The sequence below is a fragment of the Anguilla rostrata genome, chromosome 2, assembly GCF_018555375.3.
Source record: "Anguilla rostrata isolate EN2019 chromosome 2, ASM1855537v3, whole genome shotgun sequence".
NCBI classification, from domain to species: Eukaryota; Metazoa; Chordata; class Actinopteri; order Anguilliformes; family Anguillidae; genus Anguilla; species Anguilla rostrata.
The window spans coordinates 70,831,902-70,853,254 of record NC_057934.1 but is presented as its reverse complement, the minus strand read 5'-3'; the positions used below and the strand labels follow the sequence as shown (position 1 = coordinate 70,853,254).

General features: G+C 49.9%; 2 protein-coding genes across 4 annotated transcripts in view; both read right to left on the bottom strand.

Moving 5' to 3' along the window:
* Positions 1–6,539, bottom strand: part of sirt7 (sirtuin 7) — an 11,204-nt gene extending 4,665 nt beyond the window's left edge. Inside the window, exons 1-7 of the mRNA XM_064324344.1 lie at positions 6,377–6,539; positions 5,680–5,817; positions 5,217–5,321; positions 3,898–3,968; positions 2,822–2,894; positions 1,720–1,818; positions 1,313–1,549 (exon numbers count right to left, since the gene is read on the bottom strand). Coding sequence (XP_064180414.1) covers positions 1,313–1,549; positions 1,720–1,818; positions 2,822–2,894; positions 3,898–3,968; positions 5,217–5,321; positions 5,680–5,817; positions 6,377–6,487 — 834 coding nt within the window. The 5' untranslated portion in view covers positions 6,488–6,539. The remainder of the gene's footprint in view (positions 1–1,312; positions 1,550–1,719; positions 1,819–2,821; positions 2,895–3,897; positions 3,969–5,216; positions 5,322–5,679; positions 5,818–6,376) is intronic.
* A 642-nt stretch (positions 6,540–7,181) lies between these two features.
* On the bottom strand, positions 7,182–20,784 carry cp110 (centriolar coiled-coil protein 110). 3 transcript variants are annotated; one of them, XR_010328640.1, is made up of 12 exons: positions 20,636–20,778; positions 20,240–20,400; positions 19,986–20,114; positions 17,836–19,558; positions 15,783–15,892; positions 13,328–13,456; positions 12,004–12,129; positions 10,245–10,346; positions 9,627–9,743; positions 9,242–9,324; positions 7,749–8,415; positions 7,182–7,699 (listed from the first exon to the last, which is right to left on the bottom strand). XR_010328640.1 is itself a non-coding variant. In XM_064324805.1 (11 exons), the coding sequence occupies exons 2-11, from the start codon at positions 20,372–20,374 to the stop codon at positions 8,268–8,270; spliced, it is 2,802 nt and encodes a 933-aa protein (XP_064180875.1). In that variant the 5' UTR covers positions 20,375–20,400; positions 20,707–20,784; the 3' UTR covers positions 7,182–8,267. The 3 variants fall into 3 exon arrangements, 2 of the variants coding, with proteins under 2 accessions (XP_064180875.1, XP_064180873.1); XM_064324805.1 differs by having other exon boundaries at positions 7,182–8,415; positions 20,707–20,784; XM_064324803.1 differs by having other exon boundaries at positions 7,182–8,415.
* Between the last annotated feature and the right edge of the window lie 569 nt (positions 20,785–21,353).

The window sequence follows — 21,353 nt, the reverse complement described above, 5'->3', positions numbered from 1 at the left end:
TTGCAGTGCTGTATTAGAGTACAGGACACTCACTGCCACTGCAGTGTATTTGGCCACGCCCCTTCATGAATAGCCTATTTAGAAGAGGCATTAAATTGAAACGTCCGGGCTTCTACAGTGCGCAGACAGAACATCCAAAGTTTAGAACATAGAGCTCAGTATCTGGCGGGAAGGACACCGTTAGCCACCTTTGGCAAAGTATCTATCTGGCCCTACGCTGCCCCCTGGGGACAGCCCCGTGTAAGCACAGCTGGCAGCCATGGTAACCAATCACTCTCTGATCTGCATCAGGCAAGCGAGAAATACAAACAGAGACAGAGAGGGGGGGGGGGGGGACGACTCTGTGTGGGGGCGTTTGTTGGCTGGGCTGACTGAATTTGCATACCACTGAGCTTTTAGCTCCTTTTCCGTCGGTGACTCTTTAAACTCTTTCTTTGTTAATCTCTGGTTTCAACGAAATATCTGACCCAGGTCAGCCAACCCAGTGCATCACACATGCTCTGCAAGCACCATAAAGCTCTGCTGTGTCCAAATCTTCTTTTACAGAAAGCAAATCTAAGAATCTGACATTACAGCTTATTCATGATTTTCTTTAAAATAAGAAGAGGTCGATCTTTCTTAAGGCTAAAAAAAAACATGCAACAAATGAACAAGACCAAATAGTTTTTTTTTTCCCCAATGAGTAAGGTTTCGCATTTTTTTTTACGTTTTGGTTTCAGAATGATGTGCAAAACCCATTGAAATAGCAGCCTGTTGCTCACACAGAACATTTTAGTGAAAATAAAAAGTTGTGTAAACACGATCGCCGTTGACATTGCACTGGAGGACACAGGAATGTGCACGTCAGGAGAGTTTGAAAAACAAACGCTTCTTAATGTGATTGATTACATTTGCATAGCATTTAGTCCCTTGGGGAGGAGGGGGGGAGGGGGGGGGGGGGGGGGGGGGGGGGACGACACACACTAACTGTGTCCCCCCCAAGGTCGTGGCTCCCCCCCGGCTGATGCACAGTGGACATTTTTATCTGCTTACATGATCTCCTTAATTTTTTTTTTTTTTTTTAAATTACTGAATTTACGAACTTACTTTACTTACTTTCTGACCCCAGGCAGATGATGAGGTCATCGCACCCAGGGACCCCACCTACCTTCAGGCTGGACCCCAGCACCCCCCCACCTTCAGGCTGGACCCCAGCACCCCCCCACCCCACCTTCAGGCTGGGCCCCAGGGACCCCACCCACCTTCAGGCTGGGCCCCAGGGACCCCAGGGACCCCCCCCACCTTTAGGCTGGACCCCAGGGACCCCCCCCACCTTCAGGCTGGACCCCAGGCAGAGGATGAGGTCGGCCCTCTCGGCCGCGGCCGCCGCCCCCCTCCAGTTGAGGGGCTGGTCCAGGGTGCCCCGCTCCCCGAAATGCACGATGGTGTCCCTCAGCTCCGCCCCGCAGTGCCCGCAGCCCCGCCCCGTCCCGTGCCTCCGCACCGCCGTCCGCTCCGTCACGTCGAAGAGCCGGACGAACTCCCGCGCCGGGGAGCAGGAGGCGCACACCTGCGGGACAGCCCCGTCACAGGTCACCACGGCAACGCCGGTAACCACGGCAACGCTGGCCCAGCGCACACAGGCTTAAGTTACCGATTTAGTATGAATTTGTTAGAAACAGGTTTTTGTGAGTGTGTGTGTGTGTATGGGAGCAGGGATAACACACACAGGTGACTCACCTCGATGAACATGTTGCCGTGCAGCTCTGACAGGGCGTGTCTGGGAAGCCCACTGCGCAGGTGCAGACCATCACAGTTCTGAGAGACCACGTGCTGCACCTGAAACAGACAGACACACACACACGCACACGGGCAGAGACACACACACACACACACACACACGCACACGGGCAGAAACACACACACACACACACACACGCACACGGGCAGACACACACGCACACACGCACAGACACGGTTTAAACCCTTGTATTTCATTACAGTAACACAAGCCATGACTACTCACAGTGCCCCTATTCACCGTACTCATTATCTTAGCAATTATATTCATTAGCCTAATAGATTATTCATTAGATTAGGTATTATATTATTTGTCGCATACCTTTTGCATTATCTCTTAGCTTAGCTCTTGCATTATTCATTAGCTTAGCTCTTACATTATGCATGCCCATAAGCAGACTGGCCTACTGACCCCATGTCTTGCACACCACACATTTACACAGCCCAGTTTCAGCGCCGTCATCAAGGGCACACCTGCACTGCCCCAGACCAACTCAAACAGGCAAACGACCGCATTCTGAGGGGGACTCGCGTGTGTATGTGTGTGTGTGTGTGTGCATGTGTACGCACGTGTGTGTGTGTGTGTGTGTGTGTTGTGTGTGTGTGTGTGTGTGTGCGTGTGTGTGTGTGTGTGTGTGTGTGTGTGTGTGTGTGTGTGTGTGTGTGTGTGCGTGTGTGTGTGTGTGTGTGTGTGTGTGTGTGTGTGTGTGTGTGTGTGTGCATGTGTACGCACGTGTGTGTGTGTGTGTGTGTGTGCATGTGTATGCGTGAGTGTGCGTGCATGTTGTGCATGTGTACGCACGTGTGTGTGTGTGTGTGTGTGTGGTGTGTGTGTGCATGTGTACGCACGTGTGTGTGTGTGTGTGTGTGTGCATGTGTACGCACGTGTGTGTGTGTGTGTGTGTGTGCATGTGTACGCACGTGTGTGTGTGTGTGTGTGTGTGTGTGTGTGTGAATGAGGCAATGTATCACGGTGAGGAACAGCCACAGGTGGCCCACCCACACAGTCTGGACTCCGCCCCTTTGCCCATTCCCTCCTCACCAGCTCCTCCCTCTGCAGCGCCCGGATGCACATGTGCGTCAGCGTAGGCTCCGCCTCACTCAGGTCCGAAGCACTGCGGACACAGGAAGGGGAGGAGCCACATCAGTCACACACACACAGAAGTGGGAGGAGACACAACAGTGATACACACAGGAGTGGGAGGAGTCACAACAGTGACACACAAGAGCAGGAGGAGCCACAACAGTGACACACGAGTGGGAGGAGCCAGAACAGTGACACACACAGGACTGGGAGGAGCCATGACAGATGCAGATGCATTAGTGTTGGAGGGCACAATCTGAACAGCTCTTGCAGACATAAAAGAGCACATATTACATCCACCATAGAACAAACACTTAAGGCTACAGCGTATAATATTACACAGGCTTAGGGATCACAGTCAGACGTGTTTAACTGCATGAGAAACGCAGCTCTTGCAGGAATGTGCTAGTACAGCACACACCCCTCTTTTACTGAATAGAGTTTAGGAAGCAGCCAGAGGGGTCATAATGGCATTGGCTTTATGTTAGGATTGAGAGGAGCACAGTTCAGCTGAACTAGGGGGGTCAGTCTTAGTCCTGGAGGGCCTGCAGGTTTAACTCCAGTCCTGGAGGGTCACAGTGTCTGCAGGTTTAACTAGCCTAGATCGCAGGTTAACCCAGTCCTGGAGGGCACAGTGTCTGCAGGTTACTCAACTCCAGGTTACTCCTGGAGGGCCGCAGTGTCTGCAGGTTTAACTCCAGTCCTGGAGGGTCACAGTGTCTGCAGGTTTAACTCCAGTCCTGGAGGGCCGCAGTGTCTGCAGGTTTAACTCCAGTCCTGGAGGGCCGCAGTGTCTGCAGGTTTAACTCCAGTCCTGGAGGGCCGCAGTGTCTGCAGGTTTAACTCCAGTCCTGGAGGGTCACTGTCTGCAGGTTTAACTCCAGTCCTGGAGGGGGCACTGTGTCTGATTGGCTGCTCTGGTTCTTCCCATCAGCTGATCACACAGCACGCAGCTGATGGACAGTGTAAGTTTAAACTGCGCAGACGCCTGCGCAGCCAGGCGCTCTGGGACAGCACGGGTCCGGCTCGCTCACCTGACGGCTCGGCCCTTCTGCAGCTGGGTCCACACGCCCTGCGGGCCCCTGTAGTCCGGGATGGAGGCCGCCTGTCGAAAAAAGAACATTCTGGAAATCAGTCCCCCTCCCAGCCAGGGACAATAAAACAGGGTTAGAGACAGCTATGACATCGTCAGGTGTAGAAGCAGAGAGGAGTTCCACCAATCACAGTACATCGGTTAGAACCAAAAGAACAACACCAGCAGTGAGTGGTGGACACTTTCTGGCTGGACTTCCTGGCCCTCTGTAGGCATTACCCAGGAAGTAGCATCCACCAATCAGCATCAGCATTGTGTGATAAACTGGTACAAACATCCTCCTTGTTTGGCTAACTCATATCTGGTTTCTGCCAGTAATGTGACATCAGGACTGCCTTACGCCTCATCCCTGCACACAGCAGATCGAAGCTATTGCTATGCAAATATCAGAACCCGAAGCTGCAGAGGCATTACTGGCCAGCAGAGGGAGCTTCAGGATTGATTATTACGAATATCCCAGGCAAAATGACAGCCTGTTGGAAGCCGGTACAACACCTCATCCATGAGCAAACAGTGCCCAGTCTTTGCTTTTTAAAAACCACTGAGTAGCAGGCCTGAGGTGCTAATAAAACAACAGACAGACTGTGGCTTAATTAAGGCTTTAAGGCTTAATTTTAACTTACTGGCCCTTGAATTCAGCTGGAATCATACACAAATCACACAGCTCAACACTGTGATGGCATTAGTAGCCACCAGGGGGAGCTTTGGGCTTGATCTACCAGTTCTGGTACACAGCTTACAGCACTGGTAATCAACTCTGTTGCAGGAGATCTACAGTCCTGTAGGATTTCACTCCAACCCCAACAAAGCACACCTCACTTAACACACAGCTAGAGCAGAGCTTCCCAACCCTGTTCCTGGAGATTCACCGTCCAGTAGGTTTTCACTCCAACCCTAACAAAGCACACCTCATTCAACAGCTAGAGCAAGGCTGCCCAACCCTGTTCCTGGAAATCCACCATCCAGTAGGTTTTCACTCCAACCCTAACAAAGCACACCTCACTTAACACACAGCTAGAGCAGGGCTTCCCAACCCTGTTCCTGGAGATCTACCGTCCCGCAGATTTTCACTCCAGCCCTGGCAAACAATACGTGTTGCGTCCCATTCATATATTACTCATAAAGGGTAATTTTAGCAACAATTGCCTCTTGGGGGGTAAACTCAGAGCACTACACAGAACTGAACAGGGCTCGCGGGGGGGGGGTCATGCGTGAGTGGGCGTGGTCAGATCTGAGTGGGCGTGGCCAGGGGGGTGGTACCGTGCTGATGCCGGCTCCGGTGTACACCACTAGATGCCTGGCTTGACGGACAGCTGCCGCCAGACGCTGCACTTTATCCTGCAGGTCCTCTGCACTGTCAAACACCTGCAACATAGAGACAGGAAACTGGAGTTTATAACAGCAATGTTACACTGCAGAAGAAAGCGGACTAACGTCAGACAGCTCGCTGTCCGCAAGAAGCATGATTTACTGCAAACGTGTCCAACCAGAAAACTCGCAGGTGTCTAAACGTACTGATCTTCCAGCAAAATGAATTTAGTCACGAACATTCATTTATTTACCATAATCCACAAATCTTTGGATTTGTTGACCTTTAAATCTTTTCATTTGGATGACTATACAGAGGACAGTGACAGTCTGAATCTGCACACATTAACAGAGAAGAAAATAGTTGCATGTGTGAATGTGTGAGATTTATAAAGACGTTTAAAGCTTTACTTGCCTCCTCCTGTTTCCTCTTCAGCGAGTTCTGGCGGATCTGTCGCTTGCAGAGCTCGCTCACAGTGTCCTCGTGCAGCTGCAGGACAGCCGCGTCCTCCGGCGTGCGCTCGAGCTCGGACTTCTTCAGGATCTTCGACACCTACGGGGTGGATGAAAGCGTTCAGACTCTCTTCCCGGGAGCGCTGATTGTGCATTACGCGGCGGGTAAAGACAAACTGCAGCCTACTCAAGTTATCCAAATGTGTATGGTTGCGCGCGCCCTGCGTAATAACCGGCGTTTTATACGTATGTGTCCGTGTGTGTATATATATTACATGCAGTACCCACAAAACCTGTAGCGGTATCTATGGATTTAGAAACATTTCAATAAATAACATTACGAGACATAATAGTTATATCCACAGCTAACGTTCAGTGTGTGTCCGGCGTACACATAAGGTTAGCTGAGCTGACAGCACATAGCTGACAGTGTGTGGGGGTACATGGAATAACCGCTTGTTAGCTTTCATCGTGTTATACAAAATAATAGTCTAAATTATAACACTGGTCAGGATCATTCTTAAAATGTACAGAGCTTGTGATCGATTCAGGCTGTCTGGTTAACGCCAGCTAGCCGGCCGGTCTTTGCCGATCGCATGAAATGCCAGAGGAAACTTGGAGGCGACGACAAAGCTTTCGGAAATGTTCGCCGTTCTCACCAGTTTGAAAGTCTTCCTCTGGTTCTCCCGCTGCAGGATCTGGGCTCTCTCCTGTGCCTTTCTCTCGGTTCGGGAAGACACGCCGCGCTGCGTTACTGATGCTTCCTCCATCACTCTCCCCGTGCGGATGCAAAACAAAGCCACACCATACCAACGAGCTCCAGCGGGCCACAGCGCGAATAATACGGACGGCGTAGCCATAGATTCTGCGGCGCCCTCTGCTGTCTCGGAAGCACATTTAACCTAAATAATGTGACGTCAGCAGCATTTTTCCTTGCGTGACTTCACGTGTATTTGGGCAACTTACAGCGACACACAGCAAAACAGTGACTATAAATTATATGGGGACTGTACCAATCCTGGCTGCCAACACTCCCAGATTGGGGAGCGCATATACAGTATCACAAATGCTATGCTAGCCAAGAGCCAAAGCACAAATCCTCAATCTGTGTAGACTACACCCCTGTCAAGCCCCATACAATCCTTATTAGTCATTTAATTGTTTCTGATTCTAACCACAAGGCACTTCATCTTGCAATGCCCATGTTGGTTGGTGCATATTCTGTTACGCACCGGGAAACTAAGTCATAGTGTACAGAAAGCAGTTGCCAAAAAACATACGACCATGCCTACAGTATGGACTACATGTAGATAATTTCACAGTACGGCACGTCTGTTTGTGTGAATTCTGCCTTTGTTCTTTGCTTTGCTGATTATTCGCTGATTTCATTTTGAAAATAACTTCAGAAGTAAGAAACAATGAAGTTTTTTAATTCACACACTTCCACACACAGTCCAAAAGAAATGATAAAAAGACATTTATTATGAAATTGCTTACAAATAAATACACAAATAATTTTTAAAAACTGTTTGGAAACAACATTGGAAGGAGGAACATGGTGATAAATTCACTTGGAAAAATACACTTTGCAGATATTTATCAAACTACAGAAAATTTATATATAAAATAGTAAATATATACATATATATTCAGCTTAAAGAAAAACAAACTGATCCTGTACAAAATATAAAAACGGGCTCAAGCCCTTGTAAAGCAGGGCATGATGGGAAACAGGCTGATTGTCAGGCAGATCTTTGGACCAGAATACTGAATGAACACAGTGCACAGACAGGGATAATAAAATGGATAACAGAGAGGAGCTCCACCAATCACAAAGCATGTTGATAACAACCAACAAAGCAACGCCAGTGGTGATTGGTGGATGCTTCCCAGCCGGACTTCTTGGGGTTCCCTGTAAGACTTACTAGACAGTATCCACCAATCACCAGTGCCTTTGTTCTGTTGGTTGTTACCAACATACTCTGATTGGTGGAGCTCCTCTCCATTTTCGACATCCAAGCGTCTTATCACAAATGGCTACAGGAAGGGCAGTGAGAGCACCATGGCCTTGTGGGAAATGTAGTCATGGACGTGGACTCTTCCTGGGCCTATTCACAGGGTTCCAGTGTTATGGACATTGTGGATGCTTACCAATGCTCTAGAGACAGTAGGGGGTACACGCATTGCAGGCCTGGGTCAAATGAATATTTCAGGCACTTATTTCAAAAATGTTTGTTGAAAACAAATCTTGAATCTTCAGGAGTGCTGTGAAATGTTACTAGCATCTAAAGAGTTAAAATAATTTAAAATATGCACTAGATCATGGACCTAGGACTGCTATATCCACATGTGTAATCACAGCGTTGCTTCAAGAGGCTTGGCCCGACCATTCAGGGTCTGCAGCGATTGGCTGGAAGTATAGAGTTCAAGGGTCAAGGGGTCATAGACCCATAGTGTTGTATAGCTCTGTTGAGCGTCCAAAGGTATGGCCTGACTGTGCAGTGTCTTTTGCAGCGATTGGCTGGAGGTGTTGCAGCCAGGGATCAAGGGTCAGGCTGGACGGGTGCGATTGGGTAGAGTTTTTGGATTCCCGCCGGATAGGGTGGATCTGCGCTCACTGTGTGGGTGCCGACGGCCCTGCGTCCCACAGACTCCGCCCACAGAGCCCCTCTGCCGCTCTGCTGCCCTCTTCTGGCACCTACAGGATATGACACCCCTCAATGACCAGGGAGGCTGACAGTACATCCGCTGGCTCCCATCCACCAGCCGGAAACCAAAGCTGCATTTCACATTCTAAACGTGTCACAGTCATAACAATCTTTATTAACAGTTATACATAAAAGAGAACAAATACTATGATATTTATGACTGTTATTAAGTTGAGATTTTAAATATATATATTTTTAAATCCAGAAAGTCCTTATACTGCCCATTGGAGGATTTTGTATTGAGCTTTTAGAGACCAGGTTGCCTATAAGAGCAACAGAGTCTCACGTTCTCATCAACCAGTACAGCACGCGCTCACTGAGCGGCTACTCAGAGCTGAACCAGCAGAAACAGAGTCAAATCTCCAGCATGCAAATTATACAATCATGATATAATAGAAAAAGGACATTTCACTACTTCTGTGCTCTGAAATTTGTAAACATGTAAGTATACATGCATATATTACATTGTACACTTTAAATGCAGGAAAACACAACTGTACAGCATTTATAAGGCAAAACAAATAAACAGATAGTTGGAGAGTCGTAGAGTTTGAGAGTTGGAGAGTTGAAGAGTTGGAGAGTTTGAGAGTTGGAGAGTTGTAGAGTTGAACAGTTGGAGAGTTGGAGTTAGAGACTTGGAGAGTTGTACAGTTAGAGTTAGAGAGTTGTAGAGTTGGAGAGTTGGAGAATTGTAGAGTTGAAGAGTTGGAGAGTTGGAGTTACAGACTTGGAGAGTTGTAGAGTTAGAGTTAGAGAGTTGTACAGTTGGAGAGTTGGAGCATTGGAGAGTTGGAGAGTTGGAGAGTTGTGACTCACCCCGCGCTCCTCTTCCTCTCCAGGGCCTTCATGGTGGCCGCGGAGAGAGAAGCCCGCCCTCGGCTCTGCGTCCTTCCGCTCTCCTTGCAGTTCAAACCAAACCAAACCAATTCAAAATCAACTCAAACAAATTCAATTCATTTCAAGCCAAATCAAATTGATTCAATTCAATTCAAACCAAATCAATTCAATTAAATTCAAATCAAAACCAACTAAAATAAATTCAAACAAAATAAAATCAAAGCACACCAAACCAATTCAAATCAATTCAATATCAACTAAAATCAAAGCAAACCATGCCGTGTGTGTGTGTGTGTGTGCGTGTGTGTGTGCACATGTGTGTCTGTGCGCCCCTGGGTGGTGAAAGGCGGTGGTACAGGTTTACCTTGCCCTTCAGCTCTCTCTCCCTGAGCAGCTGCCGGTCCCAGGAGATGAGCTGCACGCGCTCAGTAGGGGAGAAACAGAAGAAGATGTCGTGGATTTCATACCGAGCTGAGCGGAGCTGGAGCAGGGAGAGAGAGGAAGCGAGAAAAAGAGGGAGAGAGGAGAGAGAGGAAGAGAGGGCAGAAGGAAGTGAATCATGTCACTTTAAATCCCCCCTTTCATGACAGTCATGTTACATGTACCCCCATTCCAGCACTTTCTGTTATTTGTATTTGTCCTAATATTGTAGCTTGTTCTTCTCCCTAGTTTGGCTTGGCATAGGTTAGGTCAGAATAATGTTCACTGCATGAACTGAACTGTGTTAAGCAGCTGTACGAAATTAGTATTTTGCCTTACGAACCTGTGTTTTGTAGTTGTCCAATGACCATAATATGCACTTTTTGTAAGTCGCTTTGGAAAAAAGCGTCTGCTAAATAAATGTAATGTAATGTAAAGGAAGGGAGGGAGGGAGGGGGAGAGAGTGGGCGAGAGAGAATGGCACTCACCAGTAAGAAACCATGGGTCTTAACACACTCCACTGTGATGTGTGTGTGTCTGTGCGAGTGTGTTTTAGGGGTACCTGCAGTAAGACTCTCTCCTGCAGTAGCAGGTCCTGTCGGCCCCCCAGGTCCCCCCTGCCTGGAGTCTGAGCTTGTAGGGCCCAAAGGAACTGCTGGGAGTCCTGAAGGAGGAGGAGACGAGTTCAGCCATGTTTACAGCTAACAGACACTATCAGACAGCTTCAGCTAACCTACAGCTATATTTACAGCTAACAGACACCTCCACACAGCTTCAGCTAACATACAGCTATATTTACAGCTAACAGACACTCTCAGACAGCTTCAGCGAACCTACATCTATATTTACAGCTAACAGACACCTCCACACAGCTTCAGCTAACCTACAGCTATATTTACAGCTAACAGACACTCTCAGACAGCTTCAGCGAACATACATCTATATTTACAGCTAACAGACACCTCCACACAGCTTCAGCTAACCTACATCTATATTTACAGCTAACAGACACTCTCAGACAGCTTCAGCTAACCTACATCTATATTTACAGCTAACAGACACCTCCACACAGCTTCAGCTAACCTACATCTATATTTACAGCTAACAGACACTCTCAGACAGCTTCAGCTAACCTACATCTATATTTACAGCTAACAGACACCTCCACACAGCTTCAGCTAACCTACAGCTATATTTACAGCTAACAGACACCTCCACACAGCTTCAGCTAACCTACATCTATATTTACAGCTAACAGACACCACCATACAGCTTCAGCTAACCTACAGCTATATTTACAGCTAACAGATACCTCCACACAGCTTCAGCTAACCTATATCTATATTTACTGCTAACAGACACTCACACAGCTTCAGCAAACCTATAGCTATATTTACAGCTAACAGACACTCTCAGACAGCTTCAGCTAACCTACATCTATATTTACAGCTAACAGACACCGCCACACAGCTTCAGCTAACCTACATCTATATTTACAGCTAACAGACACCTCCACACAGCTTCAGCTAACATACAGCTATATGTACAGCTAACAGACACTCACACAGCTTCAGCTAACCTACAGCTATATTTACTGCTAACAGACACTCACATAGCTTCAGCTAGCAGACACTCTCAGACATCTTCAGCTAACCTACATCTATATTTACAGCTAACAGACACCTTCACACAGCTTCAGCTAACATACAGCTATATTTACAGCTAACAGACACACAGCTTCAGCTAACCTACAGCTATATTTTCTGCTAACGGACACTATCAGACAGCTTCAGCTAACCTACAGCTATATTTACTGCTAACAGACACTCACATAGCTTCAGCTAGCAGACACTCTCAGACATCTTCAGCTAACCTACATCTATATTTACAGCTAACAGACACCTCCACACAGCTTCAGCTAACATACAGCTATATGTACAGCTAACAGACACCTCCACACAGCTTCAGCTAACCTACAGCTATATTTACTGCTAACAGACACCTCCACACAGCTTCAGCTAACACATATCTGTATTTACAGCTAACAGACACTTCCATAAATCGTCAGCTAACCTACAGCTATATTTCAGCTAACAGACACCCTCTTACAGCTTCAGCTAACATACCGCTATATGTACAGCTAACAGACACCGCCATACAGCTTCATCGAACAAAAAAGCTAACAGACACCCACATAACGAGCAGATTTTTATTTGGCAGAGCTGAGTCAGTTCTCATTATTGGAGAGGGTGATCTCAGGCCAGTACTGAGTACTGAGGAAGTACTGTCCTGTACTGGACAGGTAAAGGCCCCCAGGTCACCTTGACAGTGCGTCGCAGCTGCGCCAGTCGCTCGGTGCGAAGCAGCCGCCGTGTCAGGTAGCCCCTAACTGCCGCTGCCACCAGGGGGCGCCAGACTGAGGGGAGGGTGCCGCTGCTGCAGGGAGGCTGTGGGACAGAAGAACAGACACACGGCCATCAGAGCCTTCCACAGCAGAACACCTCTATACACCACTGCCCCAAAGAGTATCTCACTACTGCCCCAAAGAGTATCCCACTACTGCCCCAAAGAGTATCCCATTACTGCCCCAAAGAGTATCCACACGCCCAAAGAGTATCCCACACTGCCCCAATGAGTATCTCACTACTGCCCCAAAGAGTATCCCACACTGCCCCAAAGAGTATCCACTACTGCCCCAAAGAGTATCCACACTTCCCAAAGAGTATCCATCTGCCCAAAGAGTATCCCACACTGCCCCAAAGAGTATCCCACACTGCCCCAAAGAGTATCCCACACTGCCCCAAAGAGTATCCCAACTACTGCCCCAAAGAGTATCCCACCACTTCCCCCAAAGAGTATCCCACTACTGCCCCAAAGAGTATCCAATACTGCCCCAAAGAGTATCCCACATTTGCCCCAAAGAGTATCCCAACTACTGCCCCAAAGAGTATCCCAATACTGCCCCAAAGAGTATCCCACCACTTCCCCAAAGAGTATCCCAATACTGCCCCAAAGAGTATCCCACTACTGCCCCAAAGAGTATCCCAATACTGCCCCAAAGAGTATCCCACTACTGCCCCAAAGAGTATCCCACTACTGCCCCAAAGAGTATCCCACTACTGCCCCAAAGAGTATCTCACTACTGCCCCAAAGAGTATCCCGCCACTTCCCCAAAGAGTATCCCACCACTTCCCCCAAAGAGTATCTCACTACTGCCCCAAAGAGTATCCCACTACTACCCCAAAGAATTCCCACTACTGCCCCAAAGAGTATCCCACCACTGCCCCAAAGAGTATCTCACTACTGCCCCAAAGAGTATCCCACTACTGCCCCAAAGAGTATCCCACTACTGCCCGCCAATGTACCCTACTACTACTCCCCACTGCTGCCCCCCAACTACTGCCCCTAAGTGTGCCCCACAACTACTCCCCACTGCTGCCCCTCACCGTACCCCACTACTGCTGCCCCTCACAGTACCCCACTACTGCCCCTAAGTATGCCCCACAACTACTGCCCCCTAGTGTACCCTACTACTGCCCCAAAGAGTATCCCATTACTGCCCCCCAATGTACCCCACTACTGCCCCTAAGTGCGCAGATGCATTCCTGATTTAAAGCCTGAGTGTGCGTGCAGGTGCACCAATACCTGTAAAAGAGGGCGGGGCTCAGAACGCTGCTCCAGTGGGCGGGGCTCCAGGGGAAAGCAGGTAACCACACCCTTCACACCTGAGCCGGGGGAGGGGACAAGCACTGACACGCCCTGCAGAGAGAGTCGCTGGATAAAGAGAGGGAGAGAAAGAGAGAGGGAGCGAGGATGAGAGAGAGGGAGGTTGAGGGAGAGGGAGAAGGAGAGAGAGAAAGAAAGAAAGAGAGAGGATGAGAGAGAGGGGCGAGTAAGAAAGACACAGATGGGGAGTGAAGGTTAGAGAGAAAAAGAGAGAGGAAGAAAAGATGGCGCAAGGGAAAAGAGAACAAGGGAGTAAAAACAGAGAAGAAGCAGAGAAAATGAATACATAAAAACAGAAAGAGTCGCATTTTCTCTATTGCAGCTCTTTAACTGCGCTAGTTCACACAAATATCACCAGTACTTCGCGAATGTCTATTTACTGACCGCGCTAATTTGATAGAGTGGTACAGCATTTTACAAATGAAAGGAGACAGAAAGGCGGAACAAGGGAGATAGGGAAATGAGGACGGAGGAGGGGAGAGGAGAGCAGAGGAGGAGGCAGGAGGAGGGTGCATTAATGGGAGAGAAGCAGGAGCGAGCGAAAGGGGTTTGTGGGTAACGAGGCTCCCAGGGACTGGCCGGCACTTAACGCAGACGCTCATGAATTAAACAAATTACGCACTCGTTCTGCGCGTCAATTTGCCCTTTTTATTTGTTTTACGCGCCCGTGCCGGCTGGCTGGGGTCTGGACGCACGGGCGCTGGCGGACGGGAGAGCGCCGTAACGAAGCCGCGTGTGTTAATTAGAGCGGCAGCGGCATTAATTAGGGCCTGTAATTACCGGCAGGAGGACATGCGAGCGGGAGCGTGTGGAGCTGCAGCGGACGCCAGCGCGGCGTGCTTCTGCTGCAGCATGACTGAGACTGAGCCTGTGACTGAGACTGTGACTGTGACAGACTGAGACTGTGACTGTGATTGAGACTGACACTGTGACTGAGACTGTGACTGACTGAGATAGACAGAGACTGTGACTGAGACAGACTGAGATTGAGACTGTGACTGAGACAGACAGAGACTGTGACTGAGACAGACTGAGATTGAGACTGTGACTGAGACAAACTGAGACTGTGACTGATACAGACTGAGACTGACTAAGACTGTGACTGAGCTTGTGACTGATACAGACTGAGACAGTGACTGAGACTGTAACTCATACAGACTCAGACTGATACAGACTGAGACTGTGACTGAGACAGACTGAGACTGTGACTCATACAGACTCAGACTGATACAGACTGAGACTGTGACTGAGACAGACTGAGACTGTGACTCATACAGACTCAGACTGATACAGACTGAGACTGTGACTGAGACAGACTGAGACTGTGACTCATACAGACTCAGACTGATACAGACTGAGACTGTGACTGAGACAGACTGAGACTGTGACTCATACAGACTCAGACTGATACAGACTGAGACTGTGACTGAGACAGACTGTGACTGTGACTCATACAGACTCAGACTGATACAGACTGAGACTGTGACTCATACAGACTCAGACTGATACAGACTGAGACTGTGACTGAGACAGTGACTGAGACTATAACTCATACAGACTCAGACTGTGACTGAGACAGACTGAGACTGTGACTCATACAGACTCAGGCTGATACAGACTGAGACTGGCTTTGACTGAGATTGTGACTCATACAGACTGAGAATGACTGTGACGGAGACTGTGACTGTAACTGAGACTGTGACTGAGATTGTAACTGAGACTGACTGCGACTGAGACTGTAACTGAGACTGTGAATGAGACTGACTGAAACTGAGACTGTGTCTGAGACTGACTGATACAGACTTAGACTGTGACTGACACTGTGACTGAAACAGACTGAAACTGAGACTGTGGCTGAGACTGACTGATACAGACTGAGACTGTGACTGACACTGTGACTGAAACAGACTGAAACTGAGAGTGTGGCTGACAGACAGCTCACATACACATGCATACCCAACAACCCTGCCCTCTCTCTCTCTCTCTCTCTCTCTCTCTCACACACACACACACACACACACACATACACTCTGTGCTCTATGCTTCTCAACTACAGGAGGTTCCAGCTGGTTAACACAGTTCTGCACCTGGTTAGGTCATTTAACCCTCTGAAGAGCAGGTTTTTTGGAACGTTTTTCCAAAGTCAGTGTTCAATTACCAGTAGTGATTGTGACATCAGCATTAGAATGCTCAGTTAAGAACATTCTACTCACACATTTGTGACCTCACTCCTTAAAGGGTTAGTGAACACTCATAAAGCACATCACATCAGTGGTCTTATTCCCAGTACGACCAGACCATATGCCAGCCTCCCTGACACAGGACAGGATCAGAAAGAGTGTGGCCGCTGGTTCAGAGACACGGCCCTGCTCACCTGCAGCAGCTCCTGCAGCTGCAGCTGCTGATTCTCCACCAGGGCCTGCAGCTGTGCGGCATGCGTCTGCTGCAGCTGCAGCTGCTGATTCCCCAGCACAGAGATCCAGCCTACAGGGAATAACAGCACATACACGCACACACACACGTGCACACACGCGTACACATACACACACAAACACACAAACGCATGCACACACACGAACACACACACACACACACTTTTATGGACTTTGAAAAGTGCATTCAGCGTGTGCATATAAACATCTTCTCAGCACAAGAAGCTGTCATGATCTTTCATCTTCAGTTGTTTATCGAAGCTAAATTTTCTTCTGAATAAAGAGGAACCATCTTTATGAATAAAGAGGAAAACAAATCTCTCTGGCTGATGGATGAAATTTCTGCTAATCACCAGGGCGAACAGGCATGTTTGGACAGCAGAAGATGCATTAACTGGCTTCAAACGGCACAGCAGAATAATGCATTTCACAGCAAGACAGCAATGTGCTCATCAAGCTCATCCAGCTCATCTTTAGGCCTGCTCAGGGTTCGACGGTAAAAACAGCCAAAAATAGGAGCCAACAATAACATTAGGGCTACTGCAGCCAATCAGCAGCTCAGTTAGGTGGAGCTCTGCCATGTGCAGGGCTACTGCAGCCAATCAGCAGCTCAGTTAGGTGGAGCTCTGCCATGTGCGGGGTTACAGCAGCCAATCAGCAGCTCAGTTAGGTGGAGCTATGCCATGTGCGGGGTTACTGCAGCCAATCAGCAGCTCAGTTAGGTGGAGCTATGCCATGTGCGGGGTTACTGCAGCCAATCACAGCTCGAGTGGAGCTCTGCCATGTGCGGGTTACTGCAGCAATCAGCAGCTCAGTTAGGTGGCGCTCTGCCAGTGCAGGGTTACTGCAGCCAATCAGCAGCTCAGTTAGGTGGCGCTCTGCCATGTGCAGGGTTACTGCAGCCAATCAGCAGCTCAGTTAGGTGGCGCTCTGCCATGTGCAGGGTTACTGCAGCCAATCAGCAGCTCAGTTAGGTGGCGCTCTGCCATGTGCAGGGTTTCTGCAGCCAATCAGCAGCTCAGTTAGGTGGCGCTCTGCCATGTGCAGGGTTACTGCACTGAGGTGCTACCAGGATGCTGAATATCTGGCAGGTTTTCCTGCATCTTCAGACTGGCACTGTCTACATAACCTCCTGCTTCTGCAAGCAGCGTCCCTGTGCCGTCAATGCGACAGAAATCATTGCCTGCTGGATGGCGATTTGGGTCAGTTGCCGTGCTTTTGAGAATAAGAAAAAAGGCATCTTTGAAACTGCAAAAGAGCCATTATTTAGGTCTATAAATGCTTGTTTATTTATTTGTTCGGTAATTTTTCTGTTGGCTAGAATGCGCAGAAGTTTTAAATTCCCCAGACTTTCTTACCAACAAAACACTTACAACGATGGCTACCGCAAACTATGACATGTATGCACAGTACAGTACACATGCACGCACACGCACACACTCTCAGTAACACACACACACACACTTTCACACACACTCTCACACTCACGCACACGCACACACTCTCAGTAACACACACACACACACACACGCACACACTCTCAGTAACACACACACACACTTTCACACACACTCTCACACTCACACACACTCACACACACGCTCTCAGTAACACACGCACATACACTCACACACACTCTCACAAACACACACACACTCTCTCTCAATAACAAACACACACACACTCACACACACTCACACACACACACACACTCACTCACACACACTCACTCACACACGCACACATACACGCTCTCAGTAACACACGCACACACACTCACACACACACACACACTCTCTCACAAACACACACACTCTCTCAGTAACACACACACACACACACACACACACTCACTCACACACACTCACTCACACACGCACACACACACGCTCTCAGTAACACACGCACACACACTCACACTCTCACAAACACACACACACACACACTCTCTCAGTACACTCACACACTCACACTCACACACACACGCTCTCTGACCTTTCGGGGTGCTGGATAGAGGCCTGGGCTCCCCCCGGGTCCCAGTGTTCATGAGCAGCCTGCGTTTGGCGCGGGAGTCCTGTCCAAGCCCCCCCGCCTCGGGGGTGAGCGGCTTCCCCCCGGGGGCCGAGCCCGGACCCCTGCCCCCCCCCGGCGGCCAGAGCGCGGACGGCGTCTCCACGTCGTAGGACCGGTTCCCCGAGCCGCCGCGGGCGGGGGCCTGATTGCTGGCGTCGGACAGGACCGGGCCCTGCCGAAGACCCGCCCCCGGAACGTTCCGGAAAGCGTGCGGGACACGCCGCCTCTGGGCGAGGGAGGGGACGGGGCGGGGCTGCGTCCTCTCAGACCGCTCGGCATTCTGGGAGGCAGAGTCCGCAGGGCGTGTCTCCTCCTCGGGCGTGCCCGTGAGCGTGGCCTGCAGATCCGAAATGAGCGCCTTCAGGCTGCTGAGGTTCATCTCCAGCTGAGCCAGCTCCGCCCCCCCTCCAGCAGGCCTCCCCTCGGCATCGGCGCTCTGGCGCCCCCTGTGGCCACCGCTGGCGGTGACCGCCGTGTTCACCGGGAGCTTCCGCGCGGGGCGGCCCGTTCGTTTGCAGTGAACCGGGCTGGTGCAGAACTGGGGGCTGGGGACGGTGCCGAACCTGTGCGGCTGCAGCCCGGGCGGGCCGGGGGGCGGGGCTTCCGGGGCAGGGGGTGAGGCTTCTAGGTCAGGGGGCGGGGCTTCTGGGGCAGGGGGCGGGGCTTCCGGGGCAGGGGGAGGGCTCTCGGCCCGCGGGGGCTCGGCCGGACCGCCCCGCCCCTGTAGCCCGTCTGCAGCCGGCAGCTCGCAGCGGGACACGCCGGTGTCCCCTCCTTCCTCCCGGGACGTCCCCCTTTCCCCTGACCCCAGTGCCACGCCGCCCGGCTCCAGGCCGTTGGGCCGGGCCGCGGCGGCTCTGGCGGGGCGGGCAGTTCCTACGGGACAGGGCCTCCTGTCCCCCCGGGCTCTGCGGAGCGGGGTGCGGCCCGGCTGGTTCTCCTTGTCGGAGCGGCAGTGCGTCCGGGCCCCGCGGAGCAGCCGCTGGCGCTGCCGGTACTCCTGAGACCGCTTCAGCAGGCTCTGCAGGCTCACGCGGGGCGGCCCGGCGGCCAGCTCCGGCTCCGCCTCCCCAGTGCAGTGTAAGAAGAAGCTCTCAGGTGCAGTTTCAGTTCGGCCCGCACCTTCATCCTCTCCCCCTCCTTTTCTTCCTCCCTCTCTCTCTCCTTCTCCTTCTCCCGCTCCCACGTCCAACAGACGACCCGCCATGTCACCCGCTGCAACCTCAGTGTGACTCTCCGTGACCTCTGCGTGACACTCCGTGACCTCTGCGTGACTCTCCGTGACCTCTGTGTGACCCTCCGTGACCTCTGCGTTACCCTCCGTGACCTCCGTGTGACCCGCCGAGACCTCTGTGTTGTCATGAGTGGCGTACCCTGACGACGCCGACTGGTGGCTGACGTCGCCACACATCTCCGCGGCCAGGCGGAGTCCCCCGGAGGCGAGAGAACCACGGGCGGTGGAGCTGAGCGGGCGGGGCGGCTCACACCCCCGCTGGGGACATGGCTCCTCGTCAGAAACGTGGGGAGGGCAGGAGAGCAGAGACTCCGCCTCCTCAGGCTCCGCCTCCTCGCTGGCCCCGCCTTCTGTCCCTCCTGCCAGGGACTGGCCTCCCATAAACTCCCGGAGCGTGGGAGCTTTCCTCAGCTGCAGAATCACAAAAAAACTGTGAAGAAACTGGAAAGCAGTTTGTGGACTTTCTATTCACTAAAGAAACAATAATCACTGAGAGAAAACATTTTGGTTTTTTTTTTTTTAAAAAAACACCGGACATGTCACCCAGGAGAGATGAAAAAAAGTCTGCCATTAAGTGACAATCCAGCATTAGCACAATTCTGAAATCTGCTGGTCACGAGCGAGTTAGAAACTAACGAACTTTCATGGTTAATCAAAGCGCAGAGAATACTTTCCAGCAAGACCGTTTATGGACACATTTATCCCAACTACGCACTGATCTCTCCACTGTATCAGATATATCTGACTTTGAATTAACACAACTCCATGAAATTCGTATCTTAAATAATCAGATGGGGGGTAGGAAGAGGGTAAGCACAGTAATAAATGCGTGACTCACCTGAACGCTGTCAAGAAGCTCGCTAAGGTGCAACATCCTCCGGCCCAACGCCGACTTATTCCTGCGATCAACCAACTCCAGCGCGTCGGTTCTGTACGTCAGCATCTCCGCTCGACGGACCGCGGTCAACTAAAAAAACGAGACACAGAAAACCTGTAAGCACGGGGCGCGTATATTCAAATATTCCTCGGTCAGATCGAAGAAATTGAAGTGCAATTTGGTGCTTAAACTATATGCCCTGGCTGTGCTTTTACCAGAGGGGGCAGGATGGGTAAGCCGTGGAAACGAATGACAGACGACCCGTGGCACGCCGACTCCCGTTTCTGTTCGCTACCCTTCCCATCCAGTCGCGACAGCTGGGTCCGTATGAAGTCTTCATAACTCTCCATTCTGCCGTCAAAACATTTGGCTAGACCTGCGACGAGATTATTCAAAATTATTTACAAGAAAAATAGCAAACTGGCTAATACTGTGCCTATTTTGCTAATGTAGCTCGCGAAACATAACAATGACAAATTATAACCAGACAGCTGCCGTTAGCAAGTCTAGCCTGAAATAAATATTTTCAATATACACTCGTCTCTTAACATTTTCAAGCTAAAATTAAAACGATCACAACGCCTCTTATAATGTCGTTTAAAACGTACAACCTTATATTGTAGCCGACACGCTGGTTAAAATATAGGAGATCTGTTCAAACCCCTGCTTGTTTACTCTTTACCCGCTTCCTTGTAGGTTGACAGTTTGAAATCGGACGCGGCGGCTGCGCATCACGTCATGGATTTTCAACCTAGACGGATCAGGATTTGATAAAACTGCATAGAAACGAACGAGGTTCTTATAAAACGCAGGCGCCATCACTACAAGTGTTCTTTGTGTTTTTTTTCATGTAAATTTGTGTGTGGTCAAATTAAATTGCATGGAGATTATACTGACGAAGATGTGACCTGTTTTGAAGTTGAAGTTAATGCGTTAACCGTGGATCCAGTTCACGCTTTACCACGTGCATAAAAAAAACTGAAAAACTGAAAACTTCTCACCACTATGAAAATAGTTGACTACTGCCATCTATCGACACGAATGACTTATTACGGAATAGGTCATTGCCGAAACAAAAGAAACCGTTGAGATCGCGTCTGCATACCACCAGCTCGTATTAGAATCTCCCTTTCATTCTCCGTGGAGAAATCATTTAACTTGGGACTCTTTAGGAATGCGTGGGAAAATGCACTGTGTTCTTCAAAGTCATTCTGAAAACATGGACGTCTACACCATCAGAAGAAAGGTATGAAAAAGTGTCTATAAAGGTACACCTGCTTGTCACTGGGATGGTACCTAATAGGTACATAAAATTGTACCCCTAGCCAG